Source organism: Rattus norvegicus, chromosome 10 (assembly GCF_036323735.1).
Source record: "Rattus norvegicus strain BN/NHsdMcwi chromosome 10, GRCr8, whole genome shotgun sequence".
NCBI lineage: Eukaryota > Metazoa > Chordata > Mammalia > Rodentia > Muridae > Rattus > Rattus norvegicus.
The window spans coordinates 99,379,835-99,404,658 of record NC_086028.1 but is presented as its reverse complement, the minus strand read 5'-3'; the positions used below and the strand labels follow the sequence as shown (position 1 = coordinate 99,404,658).

At 50.0% G+C, this 24,824-nt stretch overlaps 1 protein-coding gene and 1 long non-coding RNA gene across 7 annotated transcripts in view; one reads left to right on the top strand and one right to left on the bottom strand.

The window, feature by feature from the left end:
• Sdk2 (sidekick cell adhesion molecule 2) overlaps positions 1-24,824 on the top strand; it is a 277,637-nt gene that overhangs the window by 197,025 nt on the left and 55,788 nt on the right. For all 3 annotated transcript variants that reach the window (NM_001413325.1, XM_006247693.5, XM_063269472.1), the window contains 12 exon segments: positions 1,618-1,794; positions 3,777-3,913; positions 4,875-5,022; positions 7,207-7,347; positions 9,831-10,012; positions 10,493-10,608; positions 18,478-18,673; positions 18,828-18,926; positions 19,370-19,561; positions 22,283-22,404; positions 22,903-23,012; positions 23,096-23,246. In NM_001413325.1, the coding sequence (NP_001400254.1) occupies positions 1,618-1,794; positions 3,777-3,913; positions 4,875-5,022; positions 7,207-7,347; positions 9,831-10,012; positions 10,493-10,608; positions 18,478-18,673; positions 18,828-18,926; positions 19,370-19,561; positions 22,283-22,404; positions 22,903-23,012; positions 23,096-23,246 (1,771 nt within the window).
• The window catches only part of LOC102547853 (uncharacterized), a 97,972-nt gene that overhangs the window by 35,570 nt on the left and 37,578 nt on the right, over positions 1-24,824 (bottom strand). Inside the window, exon 1 of one of the 4 annotated variants that reach the window (XR_010055868.1) lies at positions 21,995-22,286. The exons of the other annotated variants lie outside the window; for them this stretch is intronic. This is a non-coding gene — a long non-coding RNA (uncharacterized LOC102547853). Of the gene's footprint in view, positions 1-21,994; positions 22,287-24,824 lie in introns of those variants that run through there. 4 annotated transcript variants of the gene reach the window in all.

Genomic DNA, 24,824 nt, shown 5'->3' with positions numbered 1-24,824 from the left:
GATGATGGATGGATGGATGATGGATGGATGGATGATGGATGGATGGATGGATGGATGGATGGATGGATGGGGTAGATGGATGGATGGGTAGATCAATGGATGGATATTCTGATTGATAAATCTATGGAAACTCAAAGGTAGGTGTATGAGTGGGTAAATAAAAGCTCCTATAGCTGATAGGGGATGATGGATAGATGGATAGATGAATGGATGGATAGACAGATGGATGGATAATGGATGGATAGATGGACAGATGGATATGGGTGGATGTATAGATGGATGGATGGACAGATGGATGGATGGGAATAGATGGATGGAAAGCTGCCTAGACAGGTGGTATGTAGGTAGATAGTTGAAAGGACAGATTGATCACTGATCAATTGATAAATTGATCAATTGATAAATCATTGATAAAAATATTCTTCAATAAAAACATCAATGGCTAAGTCTTACTGACCATTTACCATATTTGACACTCCCCTGAGCATTTTATACTGGCTCTACAATCTATTCAGCCTTATGAAGTAAACGGGTTCCACATGTTACAAATGGCAAACTGAGTCAAACAGGGTCAAGCAAGCCTACCCAAGATCGTCACATCAGAAGCTGCTGGTATCGGGGACAGCCTTTGGCCTGAGCTTCCAAGGGCAGGACACACTGTCACTGCAATCCACCAGCAGGGAGCCAGGGAAGAATCTAGAAATAGGGATTAACATTCCCATGTAATCACAGTCTCCCAGGACTGAAAACATTTTTCCTTCCCATTGGCCTTTTTTTCCACCCCCATTGTATTTCTTGCCAGTAGCTCATACATGCCTGTTGGTTTTTCTATTCAAACACGGGGTTAAAACATCCCAGATGTGCTCCTGTGAGCAATCTTCCATTCTCTAACTCCAGGTAACTTGGGGACCCTCAGGTTGGCCCACTACTGTCCCCAGGTGGCATCTTGTCCTCCTGAGAACTATAGTCCACCTTCCCTGGAGGACACTGTGCGCTGTCCATGGAGGCAGCCCTTGGAATATGCTGTGACAATAATGACTGTGTTTTCTCCCTAACAACTCCGGAGGAGGTATTTCGTACTGTCACGCGCCAGCGTGTATGTCATTTCTCAAGACTCCCTCGGTTCCGACTGGCCGAAGCTAAAGTGATTTTTTTTGGACACTAAAGTCAATTTGTCACCGTGATGCATTGATCTAACGATTCCCCTCATAGACCTAATTCCAAAATGTAGTCTGCTTGGAAAGTTTGATTCCTCTGCCCGCTGTAATCTTTTAACATCTTCTGAGGAATTCCTTCGGCCGGCTGGCTCTTTCCCAGTGGCTGTTTTGTGATGGCTTCTGGCCAAAGGTAACAACATTTTGACCCAGATCTGAACCATATCGTAAATGACCAGTAATGGCCTGCTGCTTGAATGCTCCCAGACCCAGCACCTGCCACAGGAGTGATGGGCTCTCCCAAGAGTACATCTTCCTCCCATGCCCTGCTCCCCAGCCCACAAACCCAGTCCCAGAGGCAGTGCGTGTAACGGCCTCCCACCTGCCTTTGGCACATGCCCCCTAGATGGAGGCTCTGGTGTGGCCTACCCTGGAAACTTTCTGACCTCCTCTACTTCCATAGGTATGTGTGGGAGAAGGATGGGGCCACCCTGGCCGTGGAGACTAATCCTCGGATCCGCCTGGACAGAAATGGCTCCCTACACATCTCGCAGACATGGTCAGGGGACATTGGCACGTATACCTGCCGGGTACTCTCAGCTGGTGGCAATGACTCTCGCAACGCCCACCTGCGAGTCAGGTAAGGGCAAAGGAGGCATGGGTAAGGGCAGCAATGGGGTATTCAGATCCAACCAGCTCCCTTTGGTCATGACAGAAAGCCATGTATGACTAGGACCGCCCAAGTACCCTAAAACACCTCCTCAAAATCCTTCTAGGCCTGTCCCGCAGCTCAGGGACACCTCGGTCAGGAGCAGAAGTCTTCATAGGCTTTAGATGGGGCTCTAGTTCCAGAAAGAATTAGCAGGCATAAACGTCCATCACTCCAGACAGGGCGCCGAGATACCAAAGTCCAGTTTGATGGGTCAATGAGTTTATCCAGCTTACGTACAGGAGTATGGCTAACCCCAAGACAGCTGCATCACCAAAATGTCCCACTCCAACGTGGATGGTAACTTCCTACTAGTCGCAAAAATGGGACTAGTAGGAATAATTGGAATAAGATTACAATGCCTCCCCAGGGAAGGAAGAGCAGGAAGGATTAGTGGATATCTCAGGCGAGGGTCTAATGGCCACCGTCTCCTACAAAGGAACATCAACAGGAAATCTTTTTATATTCTTTTTATTGTTTGAGAATTTCATACATGCGTATAATGCATCTTGATCGAGTCTACCCCCACAACCTTTTCCCCTGCACCTCACGGTCTTCGTTCTTAAACCTGTTGAGTCCTTAGCGATGGCTCTATGGGCATGGGACCCATGGGACCATCTACCGGAGCATGGAAGCCTCTACTGGGATCAAATCCCTAATGGAAATTGATATCTTTCCAGTTATAGGTGGGACTCAGGCCCTTCCCCTTCCTTACTGGGATGTAGGCTGATTTGATCTTATGTAGGTCTTGACCATACTTCCAAGATGATCTGACGGAGATGTGCCACTTATACCTGAGCACGTCACGGTCTCTTCCTCTCTGTACATTGGCCAGCCATGGGTCTCTGTAACTGTCACCATTTACTGCAGGGGGCAGCTTCCCCAGTGAGGACTGAAAGATGCCCTAATCCAGAGGTATAAGGATAAAGACTAAGGGGCAGTTAATGTCTATGTCCACTTAGAGCAATAATAGTGTTAGATTGTCCCCCCCACCCCGGACCACAGGGTTTAGGCCCATTTCACAGGCCCTGGCCTAGGGTCCATCTTGTGATACAGACCTCGAATCCAAGCAGAATGTGGCTGGATGACATCTGTGCCACTGTTACTCCAGTGGGTGGGTGCATCTTGCCAGGCCAATTGTCACTGTAGCTTGCAGGAGTCAGAGCTCAGTAGGAACATTGATTCCTCTCCTCCTCCAGTAGCACATATTGACCCTTCCAGAGATGCAAAAGCCAGCCAGTAGGGATGAAGCTTCAGGTTGGTACCAGCATAATGACTCCATGTAATCCATACGATATCTTCAGCGGCAAGGCCTTACCTACCGTCGGGTTCTGGAACTCGTTAAGTGAGAGAAAGGACAACAGCCTACAATGCCACAGAGAAAGCTATGGGATCCCACTGACCAACAACTTGAAAAAAAGATACACCATCCATGCCCCTGAGCTTTTTTTTTTTTTTTTATTGGATAGCCTATAAGATTATACGCTGGTACCTAGAAGAGACATTGTGCTCCTATTGGAGATTAGCTCCACTTAAACTCCTTTTATATATGTATACTTGTATGCTTCAGGACGCTTCCACATGTTGGGTTTCCATATGGGAATCTTGTTGAAGGTCCTCCGTGAGTTATCACAGCAGCTTAGACGAAGATGGGAATGACTGCTAGGCAGCAAATGCCCGAGATCGAAGGGATAGGTTTTGGAAGGTGGGGGAAGGCAGATCAGAAGTTCAAGGTCGTTCTGTACTACACAGCAAGTTGAACACCAGTTTAGCGCCAAAGACAGCATTCCATGACGCACACCCAGTACACGGCATTGTGGAAGCATTTGACTCACTGAGTGTGCAGCTTGGCCGTCACCTGATGGCAGAGCATGGCACTCGGGGTGGCCCCTCCACACACGTCTCTCCTCCAGGCAGCTCCCCCATGCTCCTGAGCACCCCGTGGCAACACTCAGCACCATGGAGAGACGCGCCATCAACCTGACCTGGGCTAAACCCTTCGACGGCAACAGCCCTCTGATGCGCTACATCTTGGAGATGTCGGAAAACAGTAAGGTCCCCCACCGTCCCCTTCCCATGTCCCCCACGCGGCCTGGGCAAAGTGGGGTGTGGTCTGCAAGGTCACCTGTGCAAGTCAGCTAGCCCTACCGCACACTTGTTGGGCCTCTCTGCAGAGCAGATCTTCCCCCTGGGCAGCCATGGTTTCTTCTTGTGTTAAGACGCCTAGCTTACTTCTAGAGCCATGTATACCAATAGCTACCAAAAAGGCTGCTGGTAAGTTACTCTAACTTCCCAACAAGACTCGCACGGGGAGCCTGGTGTGGCAGTGTAGCCCATAGCCTCAGCATTCGGGAAGCAGAGGCGGGACAATCAAAGGTCAAAGGTTGGCTTTGAACTATGTAGGGGAGGGGCTTGGGTAGTAAGACCTGGCAAGCAGCAGCCTCGAAGACAGCAACTGTTGGTCTCATGAGTGCCCCACTGTGAGCGCCAACTCAGTGATATCCTCAGTGTGGCTTTTCCAGAGTTCATTGATTCAAGGGCGGGAGGAGGAGGGATTGAGGCAGCTCAATTCCCATGAACCTCTGCTTCCCCTCCACTTCCTCCCAGCTCCCTCCAACCCCTGGGTCACACGGGCTAGTGGGACCCAGAGAAGCTGACACGGTGACTATACTGGCCCAAGTGGTGGAGGCATTCACTCTCCTTCCCACCCAAAGGAGAGGGATGGGGATGAAGGGTAGACTCCCTCACACCGCTGGCCAGTAAGATGGCTCAGTCAGTGAAAGCACTCGCCACCAAGCCTGATGAGCTGGGGTCAGTCTTTGACCTAGAACCACATGGTAGACGGAGAAAACCAGTACCCTCAAGGTGTCCTCTGACCTCCATATGACACACACACAGCCACAGACATGCACACATGCACACAAAAGGAAATGAAATTTGAAAAAAATTTTAAAGGGAGCATGTCCCCCTCACACGATGTCCCCCTCTACCCTAACCCTGCGTGTCTGCAGATGCTCCCTGGACCATACTTCTGGCCAGCGTGGACCCAGAAGCCACCTCCGTGATGGTCAAGGGACTGGTTCCCGCTCGTTCTTACCAGTTCCGCCTCTGCGCTGTCAACGATGTGGGCAAAGGACAATTCAGCAAGGACACAGAAAGGTAAGGGGCACAGGTGTCCCCCCCTGGACTCCACCCGCCTGCCTCCAAACCATGACAACACATGGGGCAAGCCACAGGGCGGGTCTGGCTCAGCGTCTCTCAGTCTTCCACTCTGTAGAATGGGGGAATGAAATGGCTGAGTGTTGCGGGTACAGGGTGGTCCACATGAGCACGAACAAGCTTGGGTCATTCCTACTACCACGAGCTGGGCAAGTTCAAAGATTCCCCTGACTCCGCCCCGTCCAGTCAGGTTCCATCATGATCCAAGGGGACAGGAAGTTCCAAGGGGAAGAGGGGCTCCTCCATATCTACATCTGATTCCTAATGGATGCCAGAGCCTGTGGGTGTCCTAGCAAAGCTCTCACGAGATGACGGACACCACACAAAAAGCTTCTCACGATGAACACATCTCTATGGAAGCTGGACCCTCCTCAGCTTACCCTGGGTAAAAAACAGCCACCTCTACTGGGAAAAATGGCTGTCATTTAGGAAGTCAGAATGGCTGTGACGCTGGCTCTGCAAAAGATGCCTTCCAAGCTGGGCAGATTGGTGCGGGCCTGTCATCTGAGTATTTGGGAGGCTGAAGAAGAACCACAAATTCAAGCTCAGCCTGGGCCAAGCCATCTAGGATCTAGAGGAAGACCCTGTCTCGAAAACATGACAGTAGTGTGGCTTGGGGAGTGGCTCAGCGGACATAGTTCTCCGTGTACAGGTGGGAGGTCTGAGCTCTGGCTCTCAGCGACTTGGGGTAAGCTCGCCAGCGAGGCACCAGCCTGTGATCCTAAGGCAGAGGAGGCAGAGACGGGCGTGTCTCTGACCAGCCAGTCTAGCTCAAGCAGCTCACAGGCGGGTGACGCACACCTTTAGTCTCGTGCTTGACAGGCAGGGGCAGGCAGATCTCTGAGTTCAAAGCCAGCCTGGTCTACAGAGTGAGTTCCAGGACAGCCAGGCCTACACAGAGAAACCCTGTCTCGAGCAAGCAAGCAAGCAAACCATCAAGCAAACAAAACGGACCTGTTGAGATGGCTCAGCAGGTAAATCATCCACCTCCAAACCTGATGACCTGAGAGTTCAAGCCTCAGGGCCCACATGGTAGAAGGAGAGAACTGACTCCTATAAGCTGTCCTCTGACCTCCACATGTGCACTGTGGCTTGTGCATGTGCGCAGACACACACACACACACACACACACACACACACATGCACACGCACGCACACACACACACATGCACACACACGCACGCACACACACACAGACACACACACATGCACATACACAGACACAGACACACGCACGCACCCCTAATAAACACTACGTACTGAGCATTTACGTTATTCCAGGCTGGTTCGGCCCCCGGGTGGTACACTAAACAAGTAGGGGCTCAGCCCCTGGGAAATGTCAGAATCACAACAGGGACCCTCAATGTCCCAGGAGACCCTGCCCGCCTCTGCTGGGCCTGCAGCTACTCTCTGCACCAATTTGTCCTCGTCCAGAGTCTCTGTGCTCACAGTGTGAGTCACCACAGGAAAGGTTAAACCACCGGCACTTTAAACGCGGAGAGCAGACAGGACTGTTTGGGAAGCTATCCATCAGAGAGCAGAAACATAAAAATAAATAAATAAATAAACAAACAAACAAAAAGGGAAAGGCATCCATCAAAAATAATTAACTTTTGTTTTTAATGGAGAAGTGTCAGCAGTGTGAAAAATACACTTGGGTGGAACATGGCGTTCCCCAGCCATGCCAGGGAAAGAAATGTGGTGCTTGGCTTCAGAAGACAGGCTGGGGCTGGGATTCCTTCCTTCGAACCATGGCCACTCACCTATCCTGGGGCTCCACTCAGCCAGTAAGGGGGTCTAGATGAGACCCACCACCAAAGCCTGTGGGAAAGGACTGCTACTCCTATTCCTGAGACAGGCACGGTAGTAGCATGTGCCCTCAATCCTACACTCAGGAGTCTGAAGGAAGAGGGTTACAAGTTCAAGGCCACCCTGGGCCGAAATGCAAGACCTTGGCTCAAAATTGTTGTTGTTGTTAATTATTTACAAGTGGAAAGAAGTTCAGAGACATTAAATGAGCTGCCAAAAACACACTGCAAGGGTGCAGAATTACCGGGGACAGCATGTAGTACGGCTAGCCTTCGTAGAGAAAGGTCCAATCACGATTGCTGGTTTTTGCTCTAGGGTCTCCCTTCCTGAGGAGCCCCCCACCGCTCCTCCACAGAACGTCATTGCCAGCGGCCGGACCAACCAATCCATCATGATCCAGTGGCAACCACCTCCTGAGAGCCACCAGAACGGGATTCTCAAGGGCTACATCATCAGGTACAGGGCCATTCTAGGGCCAGGAGGGTTCCCAGACCTTAGCGGGCTGGGCAAGGGGAGTGGATTAGAAAACAGTGCAGATCCCCTTGCCAACATAAAGACCAGGCGATAAGAAATGCCCACACTGTGACAACAAGGGCTTATGGTAAAATCGCCAAAGAACAGACTACACCATAGCCTTGGAAACTAGCGGGGCCGGCCAAGCAAGGACACTGCTTAACCCCGAAGGCTACACAGAAGCCAAGGCTGACACAGGGCGGGGCTGATGCAGGAGCAGACAGGAAACAAGAGGTGACTATGCCAACAGCCCACCTCAGCACAACTCAGAGTGTTCTGCGGCAGGCCTGACTTCTGTCTAAATGAAGGTGTGTCCAGCCCACGGATCAAGTGTGGCAAAGCTAGTGATGAATAGGTCTCAACACACACACACACACACACACACACACACACACACACATACACACACCTGAAAACTTACTTAAAACATTCAAAGGGTTTGTTTTGGGGGTTTTTGTGTGTATGTGTGTTTTGGTTTTGGTTTTCTGCAATTTCTTTCTTCAATTCAGTTGTGCAATTCTAACGAGAACTTTGCAAGTGACAGTGTCACTTCACGATATCCAAAGGCTCGGTGCCAGCTCAATGGAGCACAAGTGGAGAAACCTGGGGGCAAGAACTGGCTGAAAGGAGAAAGTTACTCTTCTGGTTCTTGCTGAAAACAGAGGCCGGTTCTTTGGGCCTTTAAGCTTTGCCTTTGACTGAGAACTGTTTCACTCACCCCAAAGAAAGCACAGGAGGGAGCTGACCAAACTAAAATACTCCTAAATTCAAACAGATCAGAGGGCAAGGATGAGTTCGATTCCCAGAACCCACATGGGAGAGGGGAAAACCAGGTCCTACAGATTTCCCCCTGACCTCTACACGTGTACCGTCACATGGGACACATCCACCACACAGATAAAAATTTTTTAAAAAGTTTTAAATACTTTTCGGAGGCCGAAGAGATAGTTCAATGGTTAAGCATGTTTGTGCTTGCCGTTGTTCATCCAAAGGACCCAGGTTCAGTTCCCAGAAGCCTCAGTGGCAGCTCCTACCATCTGTAGCTCCAGTTCCAAGGGATCCAATATCCATTCTTGGCCTCCCTAGGCCCCAAGAGCATAGTACGTCACGTGGTACACAGACATATATGCATGCAAAACACTCGTGCACATAATGTTTTAATAATGTTTTAATTATCTTGGGATTTGTAGTTAGTGGAAACGCCCATCTGTATTCTGAGTTTGGCTGGCTGAAAAAAAAATGCCTTTTCAAGCTTGTGCCTTTTCTTTGCACACCAAGATCCCTGGGTGCTTCCTCACCCCACAGTTGGAAGAGCCCATGGTTCTGGCTACCCCATGATCATTTGATTTTTCTGTGGTTTGGGGACCTATCCTAAAAGTTCTCAGAGGGTGGTCCCCAAACCAACAGGGTCAGTGCTAACTGAATGCTCGATCCTGATTGTAAAGTCTCTTCCCAAGACCTCCTCCCAAGTGGATGGATAATCTAGCAGTCTGTGTTTTAACTAGCCTCTGGGTCGTGCTGATTCATACTAAGGTCAGCTCTGGGGGCTTTGGGAATGTGTAGAAACACTTTGGCGGCTCTGATTTTTGCAACCGTTAGACCCCAAACTGGGGAAGCATTGTGCTTCTTCCTAGGACTGTCAGTCTACTATCCATGCAAAGCACCCCACAGGTGCCTGCTTGTGTCCCTTCCTTTGTCATGATTGGTTTGCAGTGGGAGGTAGAAATGGAAAGGTCAGTAGCCTCCGGGGTTCTCAGTCCCCTTCAGCAAAGGAGCCGGTGTATCGAGGAAAGAAAGGAAATCAGCTCAACTTAGGGAGTGCACTCCTGGCCCATGATCTCCAAAAGCTGACACCTGTGACACCTGCCCGTCACTCTCAACCTCTGTGGTTGGCAGTCTCACCCATGTCTCCCAAACTCACCAGAAAGAATGGTCCAGGGGGCTAGGGATGTTTGTGGCTCAGTCGATTAGAATGTTTGCCTAGCATGCATGAAGTATGAGTTTGATCCCTAGCCTCATATAGATTGGCCATGGTGGTGCAGCTCTGCAGTCTCAGCGCTTGGGAAATGGAAGAAGGGGAATTAGGAGTTCAAGGTTATCCTCAGCTACATAGTTTCAGACTGGGCATCCTGGTCTATGCTCCCTAGACCTGTCAGCAAAGTAGCTAGGAGTCAACTGTCATGACTCAAGACAGTTAAAACTACAACAGAGTCAGATCCATCCCTCGTTTGCATAAAACCCATTGTCACATGGCCAACGGCATGAGCTCTGGGGGTGACCCCATTAGGCAGCCCAGATGGGCAAATCAACGGAGCCACGGAGTGTTCCCAGAAGCGTACAAAGTTTTAGCAGACATTGCCGCTCTGGGCAGTTTGCCGAGCTCACATCTGTAGGTTGACTCAACCCACTTTCACCTCTTCCTTCAGATATTGCCTGGCGGGACTCCCTGTTGGGTACCAGTTTAAGAACATCACAGACGCCGACGTCAACAACCTGCTGCTGGAGGACCTCATCATTTGGACCAATTATGAGATCGAGGTGGCTGCCTACAACAGCGCCGGGCTGGGAGTCTACAGCAGCAAAGTCACCGAGTGGACACTGCAGGGAGGTGGGTGGAGACAGGGGCCATGGAAGACCAGGCGTGTCCCTCCCTCTAGGTCCCTGGGTCTGTTGGGCCGCGTGCCTACTGGGTAACCCACGTGTCTAGCTATGAGCACCCTCAACCCACGTGGCTGGCTTCACCTGGACCTTTGTTCTGGTGCTTCGGTGACATCACCACCTTACACCTGGCTCCCGTGTGGCAGATGGCTGAGGGGAAGAGAAGAGAGTGGTTAGGAGTCATGAGGGAAGAGGCATAGGGACCTTCTGTGGCATTTTCAACATTAACTGAGTAACAAGACAGCTTGGGAGGTGAATCGGACAAGTTTAATGAACTCGAATTAATCCAGAGAGCGGGAGAGGAAGGGGGCCCTTGGGTTTGCCAAAGCATTGTCTACAGTCTGCCTGTGTCATTTACCACATCGGACAAGATGGACAGGTGTGGAGGGGGGGACCCCTCCGCTACAACCAATCTCTTGATCTCCTCCAGTTCCCACGGTGCCCCCTGGCAACGTGCACGCAGAGGCCACAAATTCTACGGCCATCCGCTTCACCTGGAACGCCCCCAGCCCCCAGTTCATCAACGGCATCAACCAGGGCTACAAGGTAGGTGAGGTCTCTTCCCTCCCTGGAAGGGAGACAGGAGAAATGGCTCCGGGTGTCGGGGGCGGGGATCGAGGGCTCCAGGAAAGAGCAGTAAAGTCACCGTGGGCTTCTGAAACTAGACTCCAGCAGGCAGAGGTCACAGCTAAAAGCAGGGATGCCTTCCCTCTGGCCCCGGGTCATTCAAGGTTACATAGAGAGTTCTAGGCGAACTCTCTGCCACCAGAAAGAGGCTGTCCTTCATAACTGCAGCCACAAACAAGGCCTGGACTCCTGGACATTGCTGTGCTCCGCTAGAACAAGGCCTCAGTCACCCACTCCTTACCACTGTGGTACGACTGTCACATGCCACCTGCCAGGTAGGTCTCCATGGGCTGCACTTGACCCCAGTAAAGATAAAGCCTTGGGACTGGGGCAGAGTTGAACTAAAAACCCCAGCTTGCTCCTTGCTAACTGGTGTCTTAGATTAGGGTGTGGGTGTCACTCCCCCTCCTTATATGTTCATGAGTATCGGTGGCATCATCCCCTCTTCTGGCAAAAGTGCCAGTCACACTGGGTAAGGGCCTGTCCCCGATGACATCGCTTAGCTTTCTTTAAGCAGCCCTTTAAGGGCCCAAGTCCCAAACACAGCCGCACTCTGGGAGCCCAGCTTAAAACTCTTGACACATGAATTCAGTACAGACACGGTCTAGCCAGCAACCTATAGAAGCGTCTGAGTTGTCGCCATACCATTGCTAGGTGGTTTTCCGGCCAGGTTAACTGCTGGGCATCAGGACTTCTCAGTCTTCCCGTCCTGCATCCCAGGCTTGGGGGGTCCCTTTCTCCTCCCTCAAGGAGGCCTGCTCTCCTCTGAGAGAATTGAGGAGGACACACCACATAGCATATAGGTAAATGCCATGTTTGGAAGCTTCTTGCCCTCAGGGGAGGGGGAAGGAGAGGAGAGGCTGCCCTATCACCCCTAAGTCCTCTGCACTGAGGCCATGCATATACCACAGCCACAACCATCTATAGGACAAGCGTCTGCACCATTAGGGCTGCGGCGAGCTTGGGAGGCTGGAGCTTGGGAGGCCGGAGAGGAAAGGAGTGAGATTATCTGGCAAAAAGAATCTTGCACTTGAGTTAGAAACAACCTAGGGACCAGAGCTGGAGCCACTGGGTCACAACACTTTCAATCCCAGGAAGGCAGAGAGCATGGGCCAGAAAGAGTCTTCCCCAGGATAGGGGCTGCAGCCCCAGCTTGTGGTTGCTGACTGGCCTGAAAAGGGGCTGCTAATTGGGACCCGGGGGAGGGAGAGAGGTCTGCATGGCGGCAGAACACAGAGGCCGAGCTGGGAACAATTAGCTTCTAGCTGCCGAGTCTAAGCACAAGTTTTATTCTACCTGCGGGAGGGATGAGCTACGAGCTTCTAAGACAAAAAGGCCCCCGAGGGCTGAAAGGCCACCAAGTGACCAGGACAACTAGGGCAATAGCCTGTGGTGACCCAGAACAAGAAGATACTGTGGATGCCCCCAACCCTACTTAACCCTAACCTCTTCCTTTCGCCTGTACTCAGGAACTGTGCAATGGAACAGTGACCATCAGCTGCCTGATTATTCTGGGCATAAGAGCTCATGGAGCAGGAATAGAGTATCACACTTTCTTTTTCATTTTTATTGGATATTTTCCTTATCTACATTTCAGATATTATTCTTCCTTCCCGGTTTCCCCTCCGGAAACCCCCTATGCCATCCCCCCACCCCCGCCTCCATGAGGGTGTCTCCCCACAAACCCACCCATGCCTGCCTCCCCGCCTTGGCATTTCCCTACACTAGGGCATCGAGCCTTCACAGGACCAAGGGCCTCTCCACCCACTGATGCCCAACAAGGCCATTCTCTGCTACATATGCAGCTGGAGCCATGGATCACTCCATGTGTACTCTTTGGTTGGTGGTTTAGTCCCTGGGAGCTCTGGGGGGGTCTGGTTGGTTGATATTTTTGTTCTTCTTATAGGGTTGCAAACCCCCTCAGCCACCTCAGTCCTTTCTCCAACTCCTCCATTGGGGACCCCGTTCTCAGTCCAGTGGTTGACTTTGAGCATCTGCCTCTGTATTTGTCATGCTCTGGCAGAGCCTCTCAGGAGACAGCTATATCAGGCTCCTGTCAGCATGCACCTCTTGGCATGCCCAGCGTATCACACTTATGGGGACTTACCCACTACCAGACAAACAGCCACATACTCCGCTCATTCAAAGTCTTGCAAGTTGACTTCGAACTTCTGATTCTCCTGCCTCCACTTTCCAAGTCCTAGGTTTATCACACGTACCACCACACCTAGTCCGCAGTTCTGGGGACTGAACCCAGGGCCTCACGTGTGCTAGGTGAATACCCCACCAAGCGAGCTGCATTCTCATCCCCGTGCTTAGTTGTAAAATGAGACTACAGCTTGTTTCCGGTTTTGTCTTGAAGTACAAACGAATGGAAGTTGGAGTCTTTTCTCTTTGCTTCTTCAGCCTTCGGAATAGGGGGATGCGATGGTGTCCCATCTATCCATATAATCATAGAGCATCCTTTAAATCATTAGAATACTTGGGCATCTACAGGAGTTGGGGGGGACACTCAAATGTCCACCTAATGCCCATCTCCAGCTTCAGTGCAACCAAGCTGCAGTCCAGCTGTGTCCCTGCACCTCTGAGCTCCTCCCAGCCCTTAGCCCGTTCTGGGGAACTTGCTGAAGTGAACGCCAGTCAGTTCATCCCACTGTCTATAAACGTTCTTGTAGAGAAAGATTCTCGACAGGCTCTCTCTATTAAAAACAACCATACCTAAAAATTGTCAGCCACTCCATCATTACACATCCTGCCAGCCTTTGAATTTCCTTGATTGCCTCCCAACCAGTCCCTGCTACTGGCTGATTTATGTGTTCCTAGATGGAGATGAAGGCCATGGGTTAAGGGTTTGAGTTTAAAGTCTCCATTGATCTTAGAGTCTCCCCCCTCTTCTCTCTCCCTCTCTCCTTCCCTCCCTCCCTCCCTTCTTCTCCCCCCTCTCTCTTTCTCTCCCCCACCCATGATTTAGTTAGTGAAGGAACTTAGTCATTCATCCCGTGAATTTTCCACAGGCCTGAATTTTGCTGATTGCCTCCCTACGGGGTCATTTAACTCGTTCCTCTGAGTACGGTATCTGCAGTAAATTGGAATGTAGAGCCAGTGGCGGACTGGATTCAAGTTTGTTTGATTACCTTTTCTGCAGGGAGGTTGGGGGTAGGGGGGTCCCTCTGTGATGCTGTGTGTTGACATCAGAAGGTGTGAAGTTTGATCCTGTCTTTAATTGTGAACCTGGTGGCCGTGAACAGCCCTTTGTAGGGGTTGTGGTTTTTAATAGGAGTTACAAAATGAGGGTGGAAATTTTATTCTTGATTAGCTAAAATGCCTTCGGGAAGGAAGAAATGAGGTGAGAGAGAGGGGGGGGAGAGATGGAGGAAGGGGGAGGGAGGGGAGGGATGGGAAGGTAGGGGGAAGAGGGAGGGAGGGGAGGGAGGGGAAGGAGGGGGAAGGGGAGGGAGAAAAAGGGAGAAAAGGGAGAAAAAGGGAGAGGGGGAGGGAGGGAAGAAGGGAGGGAGGGGGGAGGGGGAGTGAGAGGGAGGGGGAGGGAGAAAAAGGGAGAGGGGGGAGGAAGAGAGGGAGGGAGGGAGAGAGGGAGGGAGGGAGGGAGGGGGAGGGAAAGGGAAGGGGGAGGGAGAAAAAGGGAGAGGGGGGAGGGAGGGAGACAGGGAGGGAGGGAGAGAGGGAGGGAGGAAAGTCAAGAGACAGGAAGGAAGATGATGTTTCTCTTTGTTTTCTATCTGAACTCTGGGTTCATTAGGGAAAATTTAAAACTCCATTATTTTCCACAGCTTCTCAGCTCTTAGCATTAAAAGTGACTTCTAGCATCTTCTAGGGTAACAGTTAGGTTTGGTTTGTAGAAGGTGTCTTGGGCTCCATTTTGCTCTTAGCAATGCCGTTATGTACTTAAGGATCCCTAAGTACATCCGCTGCGCCCCGTCCCACTGCGGTTATTATCCTTATTGCCGAATGATCACTGATCCCTTCAAGTTGGCCCTGAGTCTTTCTCAGCATGGCCCCAGGAGTCTCTGAGGGCTGCCTGGCTGGCTGGGATGACAAGACACTTCAGGCTATCTAAATGCATATAAAACTTACATACAAAGTCTGCCCGAGTTGGCAGTGCAGGCCTGGAACCCCAGCCATGCAGGAGGGTAAGGCAGAAAACCCACAAGGTCCAGCAGGACTGCCTGAGCCACCGCGTGGGTTCAAGGCTGCTGACCCAGTTTGCTTTCTGCTGCTGTGATCAAGACCATGACCAAAAGCAACAGTGGGAGGAAAGGCTTTATCTGGCTTACAAATTCTGATCCTAACCATCATTGAGGAAAGCAAGGGCTGGAACTTAGAAGCAGAGGCCCTGAAGGATGCGGCTTGCTGGCTTGCTCTCTGTGGCTTTCTCAGCCTGCTTTCTTATACAGCTAGGAACAGCTACCCAGGGGTGAGCTGCAGTAACGCCACACACACACACACACACACACACACACACACACACACACACACACACACAATCTGACATTGTCTCAATTGAGGTTTCTTCTTCCCAGATGACCCAGCTTATATCAAGTGACCAAAAAAAGACAAAACAAAACAAACAAAAAACCTAGGACAAGGACTAGGCCCCATCTCAAAATAAAATGAAGAGAGAGCTGGGATATAATTTAGCATTATGGTGACTGCTGGGCACATGTGAGTCCCTGGGTTCAAATCCCATCAGAATCGCACAAAATCTCTTCATTGTACCCGGGTCAGACGTTTTCCCAAGGAACTCCAGATCCCTCGGATAGCCACAGTAGAGAACCATGATGCGGCTTCTAGGAATGTTTCTTGCTCCAAAGATAGTATTGTTTCCAGACCCTTAGTTGACAGGAAGAAGAAGAGTCTCTTAAATAAAATGCACAGGGATGGGGCTGGCCGTATGACCGTGTATGCCTAGCAGGCAGGAAGCCCCGTCTCCCATCTCACAGTGGCACACAAGTCAGGCGTGACAGCACCTGCAATCCTGGCACTCAGGTGGTGGAGGCGGTAGGAATGCCAGACGTTCAAAGTCAGCCTTTCTTTTTCAAGGTCACACATTTGTTCAAGGTCACACATTTTCTTTTTAATGTGTGCTATAATTCCCATTCAACAGCAAGATTGCAACTTTTCTCATTAGCCCACCGGTCTCTTGTTTGCATCTCTTTTGACCTCAGTAAAAATGTCGTTCTTGCACAGCCTCCTTGGGACCAACTGTCTCATCCCACAGACTCACAACAGCTTCAGGACCATAGCGGGAGTGTAAGCTATCGGCCAGTAGCTTACACTGTCATCAGCATCTTCTATGGTGTTGGGACATAACCCCCAAGAGTCGCACCTCACACGGCTCTGCTACGATGCCTTTGGAATAGTTTCCCTTGCTGTGATTTTTCTACAGCTCGATACCCTATTAGGTTCACTGACCTCGTGTTGTTTTTGACTTTTAGGGATTGATTTTTTTTCTTAATTTAATTTCACCCTCTAATTATGTACAGTATTTACACGGTTTCAAAGTCAAATCAACAAAACAAATTTTAGGAAAATTCAGTCTTGATCTGGGGAGATGGTTCACTTGCCGTGCAAGGTCAACCCATGTGACAAGCTGGACACAGTCACCACTCACATCCCTAATCTCAGCATAGCTACCAGGACAAGGGAGGCAGAGCAAAGGGAACCACCAGGAGCTGGCAGGGCCAGCCATATGCAAACAGTGAACAACAAGAGTGACTGTCGCAAGCAGAGGGGAAGGCAAGAGGAGACACCCAAGGGTGTCCTCTGAACACCATGCCTGCACAGTAGCACACTCAAGCCCACACTCACATATATACACACACGCATTGTATACACTGCAAAGAAGGAAGGAGGGAGAAAAGGAGAGACAGAAGGAAGGAAGGAAGGAAGGAAGGAAGGAAGGAAGGAAGGAGGAAAGAAGGAAGGAAGAGGAAAGAAGGAAGGAAAGGAGGGAGGGAAGAAGGAAGAGGTGGGGGTCTCTTTCCATCTCCCACCTCTGGGTGAGATGTAAATTCATCAATGGATTTAATTGATGATATGAGGGCGTTTATTAATAAATCACCTGTCCATGATTGGACCCACCAGCCAGAAACAGAACCTTCAACAACGTGTGAGCCTTTGGGTTACTTTATATCCAAACCATAACACTGAGAAATCTAAGGAACTTGGTGACCCTACAGTCTCACACCCCGGAGGATGTTGTTGTTCATATCCGTCTTGGGATGCTGTGGCCCTGCGGCCGTTTTTGGTCTCAGGTGTGAGGCTGGAGGGAGAAGCCAATATGGTTGGTCCTCAGAATCACACTTTTCTTGCCTGGTGCATGTCCCAGAGGCCATTTTTTTATGGGTAAGACCCAGTGACACTATTTTAAGACATCTGTAAAGGAACTCTTTTTTTTCCTTTATTTTATTTAAAATGGTAGTGATTGTAATTAGCTTAAGACCAATAAAATAATATTTACCCAAATTTTACACTTGCTGGGGGAACACGCCACACAATTAATTCCAACAGCATAATTAATTCAAATTTACATTAATTAAATTAAATTAAAACATTAAACTCATTTCTTCATCCACTCCAAGGAAGTTGGGCAATTTAATTGCTACGAAACAAGATAGCTAAAATAAAGAGGATATTTAACATACTTATTAAATGCCACTTAGTGTTTCTGATTAGTATTTTTAGGGTCTAATTAGTGTCTAATTAACTTGCTATAGGCTATCTTTTCACAATACCAATTAAATTTCAAAACATCCTTTATAAACATCCGGCCCTGAAAAGGAAAAGATTAAGCATTGTTACGGGTGTGAGTTAATCAAGAGACATTGGCGTGGTATTGTTTTATATCTATAAATACCCGTGCTTATTAAAACTCTTCAAGTGTAGCTTTTCACCATTAATTGCTATTTAATCAACTTCAAATAAATGAGGAAATCTCTGGGACCAGCTGCCATTGTTGGAGACAGATGAAGGGCCCAGAAACCAAGAGCAGGGGGTGAGAGGGCAGGAGAGGAGGAGGGGCCGCCTCAGGATGAGGAGGAGAAATCAGGCAGGCAAGCTATCAAAGGAGGGAGAGAAAGTACAAAGGAAGGTGGGAGAGAAAGGGTGCGGTGCAGGTGGGGTCTCTTGCCGTCGCCCCCCTCTGGGTAAGATTGAAGATTGGCTAATTGACCTGGTACAGACACAGGACAATGGCAGTCAGCCTCCGAGAACCCACGGGGAAACTAGCCAGTAGGAAAGCCAGAGGTAGCAATTCCAAATCTCGGCCTCTCCTAGCTGTGTGAAATAGTACAAGTGACTTGGCCTTCCTGACCCTCAGTTTCCTTGTCTATGCACTAAAGCAGTGGCTTCACAGATATGAGAACTGCGGTCACCCAGGGCTACAGACTTAGAAGAGCCCAGCTTTGGTACGCTGTGGTAGTCACTTGGAAGCAATTTTTGAACTAAAGGGCCTGTCTTGGGTTCTGTGCCCAGACCTCAGATCGTGATAATGGTTCTGGTAAAACACCTCCCTTGGAAGGTATCTGGGAGAATGGGATGACAGGGCCCTGTGGGAAGCACCCCGTACTCTGTCTCGCCTAGAGTTAGAGGCTCAAGGCACCCAGAGTATCAGAGTGTACATGGAAGTGACCAAGCGAAATACAGCAGCCTCCGTTATCTGGCTTTCCTCTCTAATTCCCGGGCTGAGGCACCACTGGACCAGCGTCCACTGGCCTAACCTGTTGTAGGGAGCTTTGTTTCTCCTAAAACATCCTTCTGGTTTCCCCTCAGCTGATTGCCTGGGAGCCAACCCAAGAGGAGGAGGTTACCATGGTGACCGCCAGGCCCAACTTTCAAGACAGCATCCACGTGGGCTTCGTGTCTGGCCTGAAAAAATTCACAGAGTACTTCACATCGGTGCTATGCTTCACCACACCGGGAGACGGGCCTCGAAGCAGCCCTCAGCTGGTGCGCACCCATGAGGACGGTAAGGTGCCCTTACCCCCAGCTCCACTCCCACCCACCAACCCAGACCCTTGGGAAGTCACCGGGCATCCTGGAGAACAGCGGCCATCCTGCATAGGGTGGCTGTGCTCTGACTCTAATGGGCTCTGGTGGGCGGGGGACCCTTTGGGGAACAGTGCCTGGGCCCGTGGGACACCTGAGCTTCAATGACATCCTGGACACCTCACTGAAGGTCAGCTGGCAGGAGCCTGGAGAGAAGAATGGTATCCTGACAGGTAGGCGTGACGACGCTCCTGAGCCCAAGGGCGGGACAGTAGGGGACTGGGCTTACCAGCTAATCTATCCCTTGCCAGCTCCCATCCTGACCTCCCCAGCTAAGCCACACTCTCAGCTCTTAGCTTTTCCCTTTCAGTCTATAGCACATCTAGGCCTCCACCTCCAGTTCTGCTGGGCCTCAGGGTTTTAAGGGTTTTAAGCAGACAATGCATTACTCTGTCTGCTGGAAATCCCTGCCCACAAGAGACATCCCGCTGACCCCGTACCTGGGCCCTAGGCACGACACCAGCAGCTCCTAACTTCTTTGCCCCCTCTGCTCCTGGGGGCAGAGGGAAGGAGGGACCAAACCACCAAGCTAGGGAAGGGGTAAGAATTGGAATAAGGGTCAAGGTCCATGCACAGTTTCAACCCAACTCACGCTACCACTGTGGACTGTTGCCAGGGTACCGGATCTCCTGGGAAGAGTACAACAGAACCAATACCCGTGTGACCCACTACCTGCCCAACGTAACCCTGGAGTACCGAGTCACAGGCCTCACAGCACTTACTACCTATACTATCGAGGTGGCCGCTATGACCTCCAAGGGCCAGGGCCAGGTGTCAGCCTCTACCATTTCATCTGGTGTGCCTCCAGGTGGGTGCCTCCCATTAGGACACCTGCCTCCGCTCTTCTAAATAGCACTCATTTTTGAGAAGGCTCTGTCTGCCTAGTCTGTTGATTAGTTAATTGGTTGGTTAGTGGTTAATTGGTTGGTTAGTGGTTGATTGGTTGGTTAGTGATTGATTGGTTGATCAGTTGATTGATTGGTTTGTTGGTGGTTGGTTGGTGGTCAATAAGTTAATTAGTTAGTTGGTGGTTGGTAACTGGTTGGTTGTTTGGTGGTTTGGGAGCTGGTTGGTTGGTTAGTTGGTTTATTGATGGTTGATTGGTTGGTGGATGGTTAGTTGGTTGGTGGATGGTTTGTTGGTTGGTTGATTGGTTTGGTTTGTTGGTTTGTTGGCTGGTTGGTTGGTTGATTAGTTGGTTAGTTGGTGATTGATGGTTGGTTGGGTTTTTTTGTGGGTTGGTGGCTGGTTGGTTGGTTTGTTGGTGGTTAGTTGGTTAGTTGGTTTGTCGGAGGTTGATTGGTTGGCGGGTGGGTTGTTGGTGTCTATTTGGTTGGTTAGTAGATTGGTGGTTGGTTGATTGGTTGGTGGGTTGGTTAGATAGTGGGTAGTTTGTGGCTATTTGGTTGGCTATTTGGTATGGTTAGTTGGTTGATTTGTTTGTGAGTGGTTGGTTGGTATGTGGGTGGGTAGGTGGTTAATTGGCTAGAAGTTAGTTGTTTTTTGTTTGTTTGTTTGTTTGTTTTTAATTCAGAGTGTCATTCTATGGCCTAGGCTACCCCTGAACTCACAGAAGTCCCATTATATCACCTCCTGAGTAACCAAGATTACAAGCATGAGACATTGCACCAAGGTTCCAGTGTATTTTAGGGACAAGTCTCGCCATTAAACCCATGCTGGCATCAAACTTTGCAATACTCCTGCCTCAGACTTCCCACTGTTGGTATTAATAATGTGAATCACAATACCTACCCTTGGAGGGATTCTATTGTAGGGTAATGTTGATTTTCTTCCACTGGGTTCTCCCCTTTGCTTATCTCTTGGGCCCAAGGTCCTTCCCTGAACAGACTTGAATCCCATAACCTCAGGTCCTGGGTCCTGAGAACTCTAAGGTTCATCATCCCTCTTCACAGCCCTGAACACAGTAAAAACACAAGGACTCCACCCTACACTCTTCATCCCTTAGTAAACTCCCCGCCAGGAGAATTCAATAAAAGAATTCTTACTGTCCACACTGGACTGCAGCCCACGGACAGACTGCTTGTGGGGTGGTCAAAATAAGATGGTAATAATCTCAGTCCCAAACACAAACACTAAGCAAGTCGGACCTCACCTCTGGCCTCAGTTTCCCTACCTGTACACATACAGAATTGAACCAGATCACCATGTGGTCCTCTCCAGATCAGAAAGGCTGTGCCAGCCAGACTGCCTGGACCAACCCACCAAGGTGGTTGAGACACCTCAGCTCCTTCGACCCCCACTCATAATACGCATCGGTAATGCTGGCAGATACCTACCTGGGACTCCCAGACCTAAAGCTGCAGGCTTTCTATGCCTCCTCACCGCCGGTCCCTGCTATGTGTGGTCGTAACCATCGCCATTATACCAAGACGTAAAAAGGGAGGAAGTAGATGCTATATCCGTAGCTTCCCTTGATACTGAGACAAAAATGCCTGACAAAGCAACTTAAAGAAGGAAGGGGTCGCTCTGACTCACAGATGAAGGGTACAACAGTCATGGTGTGAAAGTCACTTCAAAGAGAGCTCATAGCTGGCCACATTGCATCTGGAAGCAGAGAGAGAGACAGAGATAGAAAGAGACAGAGACATACAGAGGCAGGTAGAGATAGAGAGACAGAGACAGTGAGAGATAAACAAAGACAGAGACATACAGAGACAGAGAGATAGAGAGACAGAGACAGAGAGAGAAACAGAGAGACAGAGACAGAGAGAGACTGGCAGTCAGCTCCATCTCTCCGTTTCACTCAGTCCAGCTCTCAGCCAGTGCCTCCTGTAGTTAAGGTAGATCTTCCCACCCCAACCTAACCTAAAAACTCCCTCACAGAGGCTTGCCTCCTGGAGGACCCTAAGCCTCGTCAATTTAACTATCTCAGTTGCTCAAAGATGCAGTCCATATGAGTCCATAAGATTCAAACTGATCTTTGGATGGTTTACTTATCTGTTCTGTGGATCGGTTGGGTTGGTATAGGGTCTCACTATATACTCTTACACTGGCCTGGACTTATGTAGCCAAGGCTAGCTCCAAACACTACAGAATCTGCATTCTTTCAGTTCATCCTGAGCCCCAAGAACTCCTGACTTCCTGGTTGAAAAAGAGGAGTGGCCTCCTGTCTGCCCCCACCCCAACCATTGTAAGATCCCCAGCCATCACTGGCTATGGAGGGCTGCAGGGTCAGGTAGGCGGAGGACAGTTCTGATCCGTATATTTGCACAGAGCCTACCTTGATTTGTGCGGTTTTATGAGTATTTCGCTCATTGCCAGAACTTCCAGGGGAAGCCCTCCACACGCACAGCTCCAGGGAATCTCCGCCTTCAGATCTGTCCTAGCCTCCCAGTATGAATGTGGTGCCCATGTGACAGAGAATCAGTGTCATTGTCAGTAGGGCTTGGCTGTGCTTCTCCTGGGATGTCCCCGAGAACAGCAAGCTGCTCAGCCCCCTCCCTGCCACAGAGTCCTGTTCCTCGGGGAGCCACTTTCTTACGTTTTCCACCCTCCCCTCCTTTCTCAGAGCTTCCAGGGGCACCCACCAACCTGGGCATTTCCAACATTGGCCCACGATCCGTGACCTTGCAGTTCAGGCCTGGCTATGATGGGAAGACATCCATCTCCCGCTGGGTAGTGGAGGCTCAGGTAAAACCTGCTAGAGGGGACTCAAGGCAGCACCTCAGACAGCCTCAGGCGGCCCTGCGAACATCCTGTAAGGCAGAGGTTTTCAGCCCGTGGGTCACGACCCCCATGGGGTCCCATATCAGATATCCTGCACATCAGATATTATGATTCACAGAGTAACAAAATTATATATATATATACATATATATATATACTAATAGCAAAAATACAGTGTATATATAGTGTATATGAAGCAGCAACAAAATTATTTTATGGCTTGGGGTGTGGGTCACCACAACATGAGGAACTGTATTAAAGGGTCACAGCATGAGGAAGACTGGGTTTCTACCCAGCCTGCTGTGAGGTCCTAATGCAGGAGGAATCAGAGCCACCCTGACATCAGTGATGGCTTTTAGACCAAGATGCTCCCTGGGTGGGGTTGGCGCCTACTTGGTGCTAGGGCCGAGAGCATTCCACTTGACCGAGGCAAGTTGGACAGATCTTAGTTCTGTTCTCCAGGTGGGCATGATCGGGGAGGGAGAGGAGTGGTTGCTCATCTACCAACTCAGCAATGAGCCTGACGCACGCTCCATGGAGGTGCCGGACCTCAACCCCTTCACCTACTACAGGTAAGGCACAGGTGGGAGGGGGCGGGGGGAGGGGAGCCGGCCACGCCCTCCATCCCTTACTCATCTCCTCCATCCCGCCCCAGCTTCCGCATGCGCCAAGTGAACATTGTCGGCACCAGCCCACCCAGTCAACCTTCTAGAAAGATCCAGACCCTCCAGGCACCCCCAGACATGGCCCCAGCCAACGTGACCCTGCGTACAGCCAGTGAGACCAGCTTGTGGCTCCGGTGGATGGTAAGGCTCTCTCAGGGGCAGTGGGATAGGACATTTATAAGACTGTCCCCTCCCTGTATCAATATGTTGATCTCAAAGGTCTTCACCTTTGACTTAGACTTGGGAATGCAGCTGTTTGGTTTGGTTTTTACTTTTATTATTATCATCATCATCATCATTTCTTCCTTACTAACCTGTAAGGTACCCAATGGTTAATTGTGATCAAAGGAGATTAAAGAGCTAAAAGATACATTGTATGGGTTGGGGAGATGTAAAGTACTTGTTACACAAACACGAGGACCTGAGTTTGATCCCCAGCACCGACCTTAAAAAGCCAGCCATGTTAGCACATGCTTGTGATCTCAGTGCTGGGGAGACAGAGACAGGAGGATGTCGAGAGAATGTCTTGTGTCTGTATGCATTTGACACCTGCCAATAATAAATTTGATGGCCTACAGCTTAGGCAGGAAATAGGAGGTGGGACATCCGGTAGGCAGAAAGGATTCTGGGGTAGAGCCAGACATGGTAGATTCGCCCAGGAAGATGTGACAAGACAGATGCTTGGTACCTGAACACAGGTAACCAGCCATGTGGCAAAATGCAAATTAGAGTAAATGAGTTATTTTAAGTTATGATCTAATCAGAGAAGAACCTAGCTATATGGCCAAGGTATTTGTAAATATATTTTGAGTCTGAGTCTTATGACTCAGACTCAGACTCAGACTCTCTGTGAGCACAGAGCTGGGAGGAAGTACTACACCTTACCTCAATAGGAGGATCCTCGGGGCTTGTTGGCCAGCCAGCCTCACCTAGCTGTCCAGTGTGAGACCCTGTCTCAAGAAATATTAAATGTGGTGGCAAACACCTTTAACCCCACTCTCAGGTTAAAGGCGCAGATCTCTTTTGAGTTCAAGGCCAGCCCCTGATACCTAATAAGACCTTGTGTCGGGGTTGGGGATTTAGCTCAGTGGGAGAGCACTTGCCTATCGAGCGCAAGGCCCTGGGTTCTGTCTCCAGCTCCGAAAAAAAGAAAAGGAAAAAAAAAAGACCTTGTGTCAAAATAACAAAAGAATAAAATTAAAAAGCAAAGGGGCCTCTGCACACATGTGTGCACACACGAGAGCGGGCACGCTACACACACACACACACACACACACACACACACACACACACACACACACACACACACAGGGTGAGGTATAAAATGCTGCTTACTAAAAGCATTGCCAAGTGGCAAACATCCTAAACTTCCTACCCAATCAACCCTTCCAAGAACCCTGAGGACACACCCCCGTCCTGATTTACAGCTAAGAACAGGAAAGCGCAGAGAGATTAGGAACTTGCCCATGGCCACACAAGCAGCCACAAGGTGGAACTAGTGTTTAGGTCCACCTGCTGCTGAGGTGAAAGCTGGGAAGGGGCCAGTCCCACAGCTCAGAGTTGTAGTTCCTTTGAGAGTCACGATCACAGTTGACCTACAGGAAGTAACTTGCTGACGTGCTGTGACCTCTGTGTCCTACCGAGGGCTATTCTGGGTGATTTATTCAGAGTCTATCTTTAAAATATTCTCATTAACCCACAACAGCAGAATGAGGCTCG